General features: G+C 31.3%; 2 protein-coding genes and 1 long non-coding RNA gene across 15 annotated transcripts in view; 1 reads left to right on the forward strand and 2 right to left on the reverse strand.

The window, feature by feature from the left end:
• LOC123270505 (UDP-glucosyltransferase 2-like) overlaps positions 1-8,703 on the forward strand; it is a 32,331-nt gene extending 23,628 nt beyond the window's left edge. For 10 of the 11 annotated variants that reach the window (XM_044736586.1, XM_044736585.1, XM_044736588.1 and 7 more), the window contains exons 2-5: positions 3,036-3,455; positions 3,534-3,765; positions 8,024-8,249; positions 8,353-8,703. In XM_044736586.1, the coding sequence (XP_044592521.1) occupies positions 3,036-3,455; positions 3,534-3,765; positions 8,024-8,249; positions 8,353-8,632 (1,158 nt within the window). In that variant the 3' untranslated portion in view covers positions 8,633-8,703. Of the gene's footprint in view, positions 1-876; positions 1,337-3,035; positions 3,456-3,533; positions 3,766-8,023; positions 8,250-8,352 lie in introns of those variants that run through there. The other variant, XM_044736587.1, reaches the window with a different exon arrangement.
• LOC123270511 (calcitonin gene-related peptide type 1 receptor-like) overlaps positions 1-13,193 on the reverse strand; it is a 280,947-nt gene that overhangs the window by 167,778 nt on the left and 99,976 nt on the right. The gene's annotated exons all lie outside the window — the stretch shown is intronic.
• Positions 83-12,983, reverse strand: LOC123270514. The gene is made up of 3 exons (XR_006510618.1): positions 12,902-12,983; positions 5,452-5,456; positions 83-94 (listed from the first exon to the last, which is right to left on the reverse strand). It is a non-coding gene; the product is annotated as an uncharacterized LOC123270514 (long non-coding RNA).

Below are 13,193 nucleotides of genomic sequence, written 5' to 3' on the forward strand. Positions count from 1 at the left end.
GTCTCTTTATTTGTTAGAGAGAGAGCGCCAGTATCCAGTAAAGTATGTGCCAAACAAAGACACAACTAATTGTATGGCTAACTAGCTTCTATAGCTAACGTAGTCACACACATTTACTTACACATTCACACGTGCTTCTTCGTTTGGAACGCACTTGACTGTACACTAGTGCTCTCTCTCTAACGCATAAAAGGACGTTATTTTAATTAATAATTAATTATCTATGCGTCTGATTAAAAAATGGCTAAGGACTTTTCGTCTCAGAATTATTTTGTTTATCAGATGCTACAATGGCGTCCGTTACTTCTGGGACACTCTGTATAATGCATATAAATATATGAAAAATTGATGTGGGTACTTAAATGAAAGGTCTTGATGAGTATAACGTCGGGATAAGCTTATATTTTTAAAAATGTCAATAGTTCACGAGACACAAGGTCATTTCTTAATTATGAATCTAGAGACAGAGCATTTTCGAATGCAGCCTAAAGACTTATCATCATACATTGACTATTGGTGAGAATGATATGAAACCAGGAAAAGGCATAACTCTAGATAAATACTTTTCCACCGATACCAAATTCAACCATAAAAACCTATTTTTATCATATAAATACACTGGCCACAAAATTTTGCTTATTCTCTTAATAATATAGATTATTAGTAAAATTGTAGCTTTTATATTGTTGAAATTTATAAATCTTCAATTTTGGGTGTCTTTTTCAATTTGTGCCAGACAAAAGACTCTCCATGATTAGGAAGTAACTTAAATGCTATTTATGCTACTCTAATTGCCTAGAATTGTCGATAATAAGATGTTTTATGTCGCGTGATACAATTACACAATAGATTTGCAGCTTGTTCGTTTTGTTTTGCAAATCAACGTCAGATTGTCTACCAGTGACAGTGACAGTAATCGTGCACCATGAATCTTTCGTTGCTGACAAGCGTAACTGCGCTAATTCTTATCGGGTTGACAGAGTGCCAGAAGTCTCATCGAATTCTGGGGATCTTTCCGCTGAATGGAAAGAGCCATATGGGGATGTTCGAGCAAGTTATGAAGGGATTGGCCCGTCGAGGACATCAAGTTGATGTTGTTAGCACTTTTCCGCAATCGAAACCCTATCCGAATTATACTGACATAGAAATTCCCGCAGCGTTGCCCAAATTTGTCAATAGTATGACGTATGAGTTTGTTGAAGATGTCAATAGGGGAAATTTGGTTCATTTCATCGCTGCTAATATTGGGAATTTGGTTTGTGAAAAGGGCTTAGAAAATTTGGACACCCTGAATTTGATTAAAGATCCTCCAAAGTATGATTTGATAATTGTTGAAGTAAGTTGTAGATGCTATCAATTAGACGGTAATTATGCAGAAGTGGGGCTTCACTTATTTTTGTGTGTAAAAATTCGAAAAATTGATCATTTTGAATATTTTTTTTTTTTCAAATTATACTTTTTCACGGCGGATTTATAATTAAAATCATAAATAGTATGAAAATTGAATATTTTAGTAATTTTTTTTATTTGAAGTTAAAAAATTTACGATTTCAGTTGTTTTTCAATGAAATGGTGATGATGCTATTTTTTCCAGTTATTGAAATATTTTTTTTTCTTAAAGAGCAATAAAAATACCTAGAATAAATTAGAAAAAAAAAATTCAGAGTATCATAAATTGAAAATTTTTGAAATCGTAAATTTCTTAACTTCAACTGAAAAAAAATCACCAAAATATTAAATTTTCATACTTTTTATCATAAATTTGCCGTAAAGAACAATTTAAAAAAAAAATAAAAAAGATCAATTTTTTGATTTTTCATTTTATTTTAATTTTATCTAAAATATGTGGAACACCACTTTTGCATAATTATCAAAATTTCTTTTGAAAAAAATGAGCAACGTAATAAGATTAATTTGCTGAAAATTTTCAACAATTTTATGTTTCAGTTAAAGAAATACAAATTTTTCTCTTAGTAACTTTATTGTTGAAAAAAAATTTTTTTGATTTGAAAATAAAATTCATTAAAAATTTTTTTTGAACAAAAAAGTTACTCTAGAAAAAAATTATGATTTCTTCAGCTAAGAGATCAAATTTTGAATAAATTAATTTCTTTTCGAAACATTGCTCAATTTAAAAAAAAAAAATTTTTTCTTAGTGTACTCTAAAAATTGATGTCTAAAAAACTTCAATAAAACGTAAGTCTGTTTTTTGGCTTTCAAACAAATATAACCGAGAAATTTATTTTCCAAATTTACCGCAACAAAGAATCGAATAAAAAAAAAAAATTTGAATAAATTTTTCATTATTCGTCTACAAAATTAACGTTCTAAATTCTCAGGAAGAATAGAATCTACACAGAAAAAAAAATAATGAAATAACTATCGAATGTATTCTCATTTGTTTGACTTCATTTGTTTGACTTAAGTATGCAGAGAATAGGTCTTGTAAAGATATGTAGTTTCGTCAAAACAAGCAACTGTTTTGTTAATTTGAGGATCTGTATAGTTAAGTCAACTCAATGTAACTTCTAAAATCATAATGCGGATCCTCATTTTAAATATCCGCTGTATAGCTGAATTGGCTACACAGAATATCTCTGAGAAAAATGAATATACGACGCATAGTCAGAATAACGATACGTATCCTCATTCTAACGATATTTTTTTCTCCGTAAGGTAAAAGCCCCAACAGATAATCATGTACCAGTATATGCCATATTAAAGCAAATTTTAAGGGAGTTGGGAAAGAACGGATAGGGGAAAGGGGGGGACCTACTCAGTGGGAATTTTTCCGTAATTGAAAAAATAATCAGACAGCCCAGACTGGGAATCGAACCCAGATCTCTCGGTTACGCGCCAAGGGCTCTCCATGTATTTTTATACTTACATTTGTGAATATAGATATAGAAATACATGGAGTGATCATATACTGGTACATGATCATCTATTGAGGCTTTTATCTTAAATGAAATTTTGGTTCGACACCTTATAAAAAATTTTCCAAGTTATCTAAATCAATTATCATTTTTTTCCAGATTTTTGCTGCCCACTGCTTTATGGCATTCGGTCATCATCTGAAAGTTCCAGTCGTGGGATTAAGTTCGTCTGCTTTGTATCCTTGGGGCAATGACATGGTAGGAAATCCCCCGAACCTGGCCTTTGTCCCAAATAATCTTCTAGAACATATGGAGAATATGAGCTTCTGGCAGCGCTTGTACAACGTCCTTCACACATACTACTACAGGATGTACTTCAATTACTACACATCACCCCAAAGTGATATGATAAAGAAATACTTTGGTCCTGATGCACCTGGAGTTAGGGAACTGGAACACGACTTAGCACTTATTCTCACCAATTCACATTTGGCGATAAATGGCCCGAGACCGACCACTCCCGCACTTGTTGAAGTCGGCGGGCTTCACATACAAGATGATGATCCAGAGATACCAGCCGTAAGTCTTACAATTTTTTGAAAATTCTTTTAAATAGACGTTTTTATTAGGGTCAATGCTGTTCCTCTGTTTGGGCAGGATCATCTCAAGTGGCTTAATGAGAGCAAAGATGGCTTTATTTACTTTACATTCGGGTCCATGATGCAGATTGAATCCTTTCCGAAGCCAGTTTTGGATGTTTTGTACAAGTCGCTGGGGAAACTCGCCCCTATTAGAGTTTTTATGAAGGCTCCTCAACCGGAAAAATTGCCTCCTGGCTTGCCAAAGAATATTCGGACCTTTACGTGGATGCCGCAATTGAAAGTATTGAGTGAGTATTTTTTTTTAATAAATTAAAGATAATAAATTGAAAATTGATAAGGTGAAACCCCCATGAAAAAAAAATGTAAAGAAAATATATGTCAAAATATATAAAAAATATATTTTGAATATATTAAAAATATGTATAGTAAATATATTTTGAATAACTAACTTTTGGCCGATTTTCATATATATTTTAGATATATTCCAGATATATCTTAAAATATAAAAAAAATATATTTTGAATATATCTAAAATATATTTTAAATCTATAAAATATATATGAAAATCGGCCAAAAGTTTGTTATTAAAAATATATTTACTATACATAATTTATATATATTTATATATTTTTTAGAAATTTTTAATATATTTAAAATATATTTTTTATGTATTTCGACATATATTTTTTTTATATTTTTTTTTCATGGGGCAGTACCTAGTACTTGAACACTTATAAAAATGGGACCAGTACTTGAACAGACTTTTCAAATTGTTGTAATACAAAATCCGTATACTGATTATGAGTAATATGCGCATGTTATGATTATTCAATGATATTCAGTCAACGCTCTTTGTATTTGACTCGCCCGTACAGGACCATTCTCTGTATTTGACTCGTCCTTGTCCATAAGAGCTGTGTAAAATCGTCAAATACAGAGGAAGAATGTGGTCAAATATAGAGAGCGGTCAAATACAGAGAGGTCCAATACAGAGAGCGTCGACTGTTATTCAATGATAATTATTCATTGATACAGTAATTGATTTCTGTAAGTTTTTTCAATTATATATCAAAACAATTATATTTTTGTATTACTCATGCGGGAAAAGTAGTATCTTAACGCTCGCTGTTGCGGTTGAAAAAGAGCCGTTTACCTATTTTAAAATTATGCGTGAGTTTTTTCTTAAATGAAACGGTTTTTTGAATGCGACAAGTTTACTTGTCGCACGCAAATTATTCTTGGCGCACTCAAACTATCCTTGTCGCATGCAATTGACTGTGAAAACTGCTAAAATTAAAATAAATAACAAAAAGTTTGGAAAATCCAAAAGTGCACGCCTCATAACGCTCAATCATTTTTTAAGAAAAAAATTAATTGTATAATTAATTAAAAAAAAAAAAATTATAATTAAGTAATTTCTTACAGAGTATTTTTTATTTTTTTTTTAAATATCGGCGCCCTTTTTTCTTGTCATATGCGCACGCAGTGTAAAAAAATCTAGCTTGATCAAGTGGCGCCAAAGTTTTCACGTGACAAATAAGAAAAGTTCGTTTGGCTTTGTACGGTTGTATCCGTGAATTTTAATAAAAATTCAATTTAAAAAAAAAATACATAAGCTAGACCACTGATATAAAATACGGACCCAGTTCATCGAATTCTTAAACTAATAAAAAAGGTCCGGTCTTGAAATATCAATTTGTTCGGGAGTAATCGTTGGTACATCCAAAATGGGGTGACATCCGGACGTCCACGTAAAATTTTTTTCAAAATAGCAACATGAAAATAGCAACATTTTAGAAAGTAAAAGATGGTTTAATTTAAGTTTTTTTCGGTGTACATCTACTTATATTATTGAATAAGTGTAATATGGTTGTGATAGAGGCATTTAAAGATCACAAAATTGCTTGATCTTGACGAGTCGAGTATAAAGCACAACCTCACGTGCTTCGCGCTATGAGGCGTGCAAAAAAAACACAATCTAACTGTCAATATTAAAGAAGTGAGGTTGACATTACAAAGTTCATATTTTTAACGAAAGTAAAAATAATTTATTAATATTGAGCTGTTTAATTGTGATGAAAATTAATTTAGCAGAAATATGATAATTTTAATAATTTTTGCAAAAAATCAATTATGACATGAAAAAATTTTTTTAAAAATTGACATGTAGGAATTTAATAAAATAAAAAATACAATTTTTATGAAATTTGTTTGTTAAAGAAAATTAAAAAATTGTTGTGACAGCTAAATTTAATGTCATTTAATTTTATGTGTTGATTGTTTCAGTGTGTAAATTTATTTTTTGTTAATTAAATGAATTACTTTGCATTTATTATCTAATGTATGTATATTTGTTTCTTTTTTTTTAACTTTTTATTTGTTTTTAGGGACTGGGGGGCTCCGCCCCCCCCCCCAAACCCCCGCCGGGGCTTTGCCCCTGGAACCCAATTTTGTACCCACATTTATCACCGCATTTGTAATACAAAATAGTATGTGCAACTTGTGCGACGTTGTCGCACTTGTTGCACAATATACTATTGTTAACTTAAAAGTTGACATGTCGAAAATAGCGGATAGATGCTATTTTTTCATGAAAAAGGTACTAAACCGTAAACTAAACAACCCGTACAAAAATGGATTGATTACTTATCGATCACTGACTGATCAATCATCGATCACGGATTGATCAACAACTCATCGTTAATTGATCAATAATTGATCAGTCAGTAATCAACCACAGATCAATAAGAGATCACTTAAAGATCAATAACTGATCACTCTGAGGAGAATAATCTGATAGTGATCAATCAAAGATCAGTTAGAGATCACCCAGTAATCAATCAGCGACAATCTACAGATCACTCGGAGATATTATAAAAATTGTCCAGTGATGGGATAAAAATTGCTTGATACTGAAAATAAAATTTATTTAAAGTATTCTTGATAATATTTTTTTTTATTTCAGCTATTACTTTTGTATTTATTTATTATATTTATAGTTATATATTCAGTAATGATTACTTTATAAAGGGCCAATCTTTTCTTGATAATTAAATGGCCACTGTGTGATTTTCATTTAAACACTGGACGATTTTTATGCGATTTCCGAATGATCTATAGGTTGTCGCTGATTGATCACTGGGTGATCTCTAACTGATCTCTGATTGATCACTATCAGATTATTCTCCTCAGAGTGATCAGGTATTGATCTTTAAGTGATCTCTCATTGATCTATGGTTGATTACTGACTGATCAATTATTGATCAATTAACGATGAGTTGTTGATCAATCCGTAATCAATAATTGGTCAGTCAGTGATCAATGAGTGATCAATCCATTTTTGTACGGGAATCAGTAAAAAAAAAATGGTATATCATCATTTTCAGTAAAAAAAATTGTACCACCCAATGAAATAGTCTTTTCTAAATAATACATTTTTGCATAGACATAAACTATAATTTTTATATTAAATTTTAGCGTCTAACTATACGTCCAAATTTTTAAAACGGTACCCAAAACTTGAACAAGCTGGGGCCGTATAATTTTAACAGCACTCTTACCTCTAATAGGTTTATAGACTAGTGATCAGCATTGTGATTTGTATTAATTACTGCAAATTAAATAAGTTTTATAGCTAAAAATTAGTGTAGTTAAAAATTATTGAACGTTTTGAATTGAGTTTTTTTTATTTATAATTGAAAATTTGCTTTGTCATTCTTAAAAAATGTAATTAAAAAATTAAATACAAATATTTCTCATTTTAAATGAACATATTAAATATTCATAGTATTATTTTTAATATTAATCAATAATATGTTATAATTCTTTTGATATTTCAATAAAACGTTGAAAATTTTTGGTGTGCCTATTGCCATATATTTTATTAGTTCAACTACTGCTCCCGGAGTGTTCAACTACTGCGGCTTGCCAGAATTGATTGTTCAACTACTACTCTTTTCATAGTCTATCTTAAAAACGTTGTCAAAATATAAATATTCAATTATCTGCGTTATTTTGTGCTTCAATCAATTCAAAATTCTTTACATTATCATAAAAATCACCAATTTGAACTAATAATTACATCTTTATATATTAAAAGTAGGGTCAAATACGTTTTACTTTGAAACCTTTTCAACTGCGGGGTACTTTACCTTAGAAAGAATTTGATACTACAATTTGAAATTCAAATTCTGGACTACGTATTAGAGATTCGGAAAAATCATAAGAAATCTTTTTCATCGGGAATTTGATCCACTAAAAAAAATTCTCGATCAATATTTTTATGACTCTCACTCTTCTCTCATTAATTAAATTAATAATTAGATACAAAAATATTCGCGAAACTGTTTGATGGAAAATTAGGTTCAAAAGTTTGAATTCAAAATATGAAAAAAATATAAGAGACCATTTTTGCAAGAAATTAGATTTTCTACAAAAAAGAATAAATCAATTTTTCCGTATCTCTTATGGTTTGAGTAAAATAATTGTTCAAAATGATGAGAAAAATTTTATGTTTTTTCATATAATTCTTTTTTTTTTTTTAAGGACACAAAAACATCCGCGCATTTATCACTCACGGTGGACTGATGGGCACTCAAGAAGCAATTCACAGCGCGGTTCCGATGATAGGCATGCCCCTTTTCGCTGATCAGTTTACGAACGTTGACCTTTATGTTAGCAAAAAAATTGCCATTCGCTTGGACTACGCCGACATGACAGAGAACAAATTGGACCATGCGTTAAATGAAATTTTACATAACCCCATTTACAGGTTACTGTTTTAAAAATTCATAATAATATTGATATTAATATTGATATAATATTGATATAAACTAGATTTTTCTCTATTTTAACGAAGCGGAATATTTTTTTAGAGAAACTATGAAGAAAGTTTCTGAGAAGTTCAAGGACGGACCAATGAGCCCCTTAGATACTGCGGTTTACTGGATAGAGTATGTTATCAGACATGGAAAGACAGCCCTCAGATCCCCGGCTGTCAACATGTACTGGTGGCAAGTCGCTCTAGTGGACGTTTATGTCTTTTTGACAATCACTGCCTTAGTAATTGTTTTTGTGACCGTGAAAATCGTTCGATTTATTTCTAAAATTTTATCTCCAGCTGTCAACACTCCTCATAGCAAGAAAGTTAATTAATTATTCAGTTGCTTTGAAAATATAGTTAAGTTTGTATTAAATTTTAATGATTCAATAAATGCAATTTTTTTAATTTTTAGTGAACATTTTTGAAAAATTGAGTGTTGAAAAATTGAAATATTTGGACTTGAATTCTAGACAAAATATTAGAGATACGATAAAATGTACACTATGTATGTATGTATGTGTAAAAGTAAGTGAACCGCTTATAACTTTTGAACAGTTTGACCGATTTCATCGCGGTTGGTGGCATTCGAAAGGAGTTGGCCAAACTTAGATTTCCTGTGAATTTTAACCGATTCAGACCGATAGATTTTGAGAAATTTTGAGAAATCTCAAAAAAACTAAGAAAAAAATCTTTTTTAAATGTGGTTTTTTTGCAATAACTTTTAAACGGCTTCATTGATCAACTCCAAAAACTAATCAGCTCTTAACCTCGAAAAACCACGTCGATCGCTACCGGTCCGATCGAAATCGATTGATTCGTTCAAGAGATATCGTGAACGAGAGAAAACCGAAAATAGATATTTATGTCATAAGACCGTGAAGTGGCGGTTTTCTGGCGGTATGGTAGAGTCTCTATAAAAGAGTCCCTTTACGGACGCCACCCAGCGTTCAAAAGTTGAACTTTTGGAGTTAGTATAAAAAAAAAAGTGTTTTTTCGGAATCACTCCGGAGTTCCTAGTTCGATTAATTCAAACTCGGAAATTCTTTGTGAAGCTTACAAAATTGCGTCGAATGTCGCCAGCCGCGTGAAAATCAGTTCATTCATTCAAAAGTTATTAAGGTTTGAAAATTCAAAAAATAGTGTTTTATCAAACTTCGAAGAGCTCAAAAGCATAGAAAAGCTATCTCTTGGAGCTTGGAGAGCTTAAAAACGTCATAAGCGCAATTTTAAGCGCTTAAATATTGAATTAGCGGGAAGTTGTAGGGGTGGTCTTCAGGGTCAACCGTTTTCCTATAACCGTTTTTCTATGAGAAAGAATCATCAATCTTTTCGTATCTCTTATCATTTTAACAAAATTTTAATTTAAACATATTTTATTAGATAACAAATTAAGACAAATTTAAATAAATTTTGAATCAAAATTCTGGTTTAAATATTAGAGATACAGAAAAATAATAAGAAACTTTTCTTATTGAAAATTCAAATTTCTACAAGAAAGATCTTCAACAATTTTTTTATAACTCTCACTGTGAGTCAATTGCTAAGAAGGTGAGAATCCCTCCGATAGTTATTAGTCAATCTATTACTAATATCAGTGACTTTACTGATCGCATGAAGAGTATCTGCAGCAACATAGTCACGTTTAAATATAACAAGACTATGAGTGTATACACGACGACAATAGTGGATTAAAAAAAGGTCCTGAAGAAGCTTAAAGAGTTGAACGTAGCTCATCATGCCTACACGCTACAAGAAGACAAACCGAAACATATAGTACTTAGAGGCTTACCAAGTATAAATATTACGAAGCTTGATGAAGAGCTAAAGAATCACTGTATAACTCCCAAGAGAATTGTCCAAATGAAGAAGAAAATCACCCAAGAGCCTAAGACTTACATAGAGTTTCCACTCTACATGATTACGCTCAACACGCAAGAAGATCTTAATAATATATGCAAAATAAAGACGTTACAATCATTCAAAATTAGCTGGGAAAAATATCGTAATTCAAAAAAAGTGACACAGTGCTACAGATGCCAGAAATTTGGACATGGAATGTCAACATGCTCAAACCCACTTAAATGTGTCAAATGTGCTCAACAACACTCAACAACAGATTGTAATATAGACAATACGAATGATATTAAGTGTGCTAATTGCAATGGCAAACACACGGCAAATAGTAAAGATTGCCCTAAATATATAAATCATATTAACACAATCCAACCAAACAGAAAGAGCCGACCAGCAAACATAAAATCATTTAATCTGCACAATGCTAACTTCCCTGCGCTGCCACGCACTCACCACCTACTCCAAGGTCATGTCAAGCAGCCTGAAGGCCGAGATAGACTTCAAGCTTCCGTGGCAAGCAATACCAAGGGCCACCAACAACTTATACAGCAGCTCCAACACCAACAACAACCAATAGGTCTCACTCAACAGACCCAGAGCACCAGCGAACCACATAGGAATGATGGCCACACGACAACAGACGCAGTTGGTATTCATAATGGTAACAAAAACTATAATAAAAATCAAATAAATCAAATATTAGAGTTTAATAATCTATTATTAGAAATACAAAGACTAAATACGTATTGTAATATCTCAAATATGCTTAAAATAGTCACTAGTATTAATAGCCAATTAGAAAGCTGTACTGATGACGTCAGTAAAATTATTATCATTAGTAATGCATTAACTAACAATGGCTCATAAAACTAATTTTAAGAGCATAAATGTCGTACAGTGGAACAGTAATAGTATTACAAATAAGCTATCCGAATTAACTGATTTTATCCGAGAATTTAGAATAGACATAGTACTTGTCTGTGAAACTAAATTAAAAACAAATAACTTTTGCAACATTAAAGGTTTTGCTTGCTATAGAAAAGACCGACCAAATAATACCGCTTCAGGCGGAGTTGCTATATTTATTAAGAAAAATATTCCACATAATTTTGTACCTCCAACTACCGAGTCACTAGAAGCAGTTGCTATTAAAATTCCTGGAAATATATTGGTTGCTTCCTGCTATAATCCCCCGAGCACCAATATCAACACTAAAAATCTTGATCATATATTTATAATTAATAATAAAGTAATACTAGCTGGTGACCTCAATGCCAAACACTCGTTTTGGCACTGTAAGTACGCCAATAAAAGTGGTAATATTATGTTTAAATATTTACAAACAAGTAATGCTGACATTAGATTCCCTGATGCACCTACTCGAATACCTATGAATAATACACTGCCGTCTACAATAGATATTGCATTAGTTAAAAACATTGAGATAACTAAACCAGAATCTATGGATTACCTAGATTCAGATCATAACTCGGTGAAATTTTCTATTAGCAAGCAAATATTTACACCAATCACTAAAACTCTAACTCTATACAACAAAGCAAATTGGGCGGTCTTTAAATCCACCCTCAATAAAATAACTACAATTAATTCTAAAATAAATTCCAAGAACGACATTGATGCTCAGGTAGATCTGATAACTAGAAATATTAATAACACAATTGACAATGTTATACCAAAGCGTAATCTCTATAAGTATAAGAACGAGTTACCTGATTACATAATAGAAAAAATTAAAATAAGAAACTATTATCGCAGAAAATTTCAGCGATCCCAGCTGCCTGTGGACAAAGACATCTACGTCACTCTAGTCAAAGAAATACGCACAATTATCAAAGATTATCGTAACAAGCAAATTGAAAATAAACTTAAAACGCTTAACGTTAAAGACCATACTCTGTGGAATGCCATTAAACTTAGAAAAAAGTCAAATATTAGTATTCCTACTCTACACTCTGAAAATGGCTTGGTATATGATGATCAATCCAAGGCAGAAGCGATTGCTGATACTTTTCAAAAGACACACAAACTATCTCGAGATATGAGCGATGATGCTACTACTAAACTAGTCAACAAATCCTACAATATGATCTTACGACATAAAATAAATGATAAAGAATTCTCATTAATTACACCAAAAGAAATCATAAAAGCTGCTAAAAGAATCAAACCTAATAAAGCACCAGGACATGATAATATCCCAAATATAGTATTAAAAAATTTGCCCAAAAAAGTTCTTGTCCAATTAACACATATTTTTAATAATTGCTTACATCTGTCTTACTTCCCCAAGTCTTGGAAACTAGCAAATATTTTACCTATTTAAAAGCCTGGAAAAAATAATTTATTTCCTCAAAATTACAGGCCTATTAGCCTACTAACTACAATGGGTAAACTGTTAGAAATAGTTGTCAATACAAGAATCAAAGGCTTTCTCGATGAAGGTAACATACTAATCCCAGAACAATTCGGATTTAGAAATAGCCATAGCACAATCCAACAACTTGCTAGAGTCACAGATTATATCAGTACAAACTTTAATAAAAAAAGAAGTACGGGATTAGTGTTACTTGATATCGAGAAAGTCTTTGATACTGTATGGCATAAAGCCCTGATTCACAAACTATCATTGTATAAAATTCCTACGTACCTAATTAAATTCATTGTAAGTTACATTAATAATCGAAAATTTTCAGTAGCAGTTGGAAATATATTTAGTACAGAAAGACATATGGACACTGTTATGCATTAATGTGTTAAGTGCTATGGAAATCCTATGTACTTAACACACTATTGCATAACAGAGTCCATATATCAGCTGGCGTACCGCAGGGTTCAATATTAGGCCCCTTATTATTTCTGCTCTACATTAACGATATCCCAAGAACACCAAATATTTTAATTACATTGTTTGCGGATGATACTGGTATAATGACATCATCACACAAGAAATATATTATCCTACGTGAGTTACAGAATCATATAAATATCCTTGAACAGTACTATCACAAATAGAAAATA

The sequence above is a fragment of the Cotesia glomerata genome, linkage group LG8, assembly GCF_020080835.1.
Source record: "Cotesia glomerata isolate CgM1 linkage group LG8, MPM_Cglom_v2.3, whole genome shotgun sequence".
Taxonomy (NCBI): domain Eukaryota; kingdom Metazoa; phylum Arthropoda; class Insecta; order Hymenoptera; family Braconidae; genus Cotesia; species Cotesia glomerata.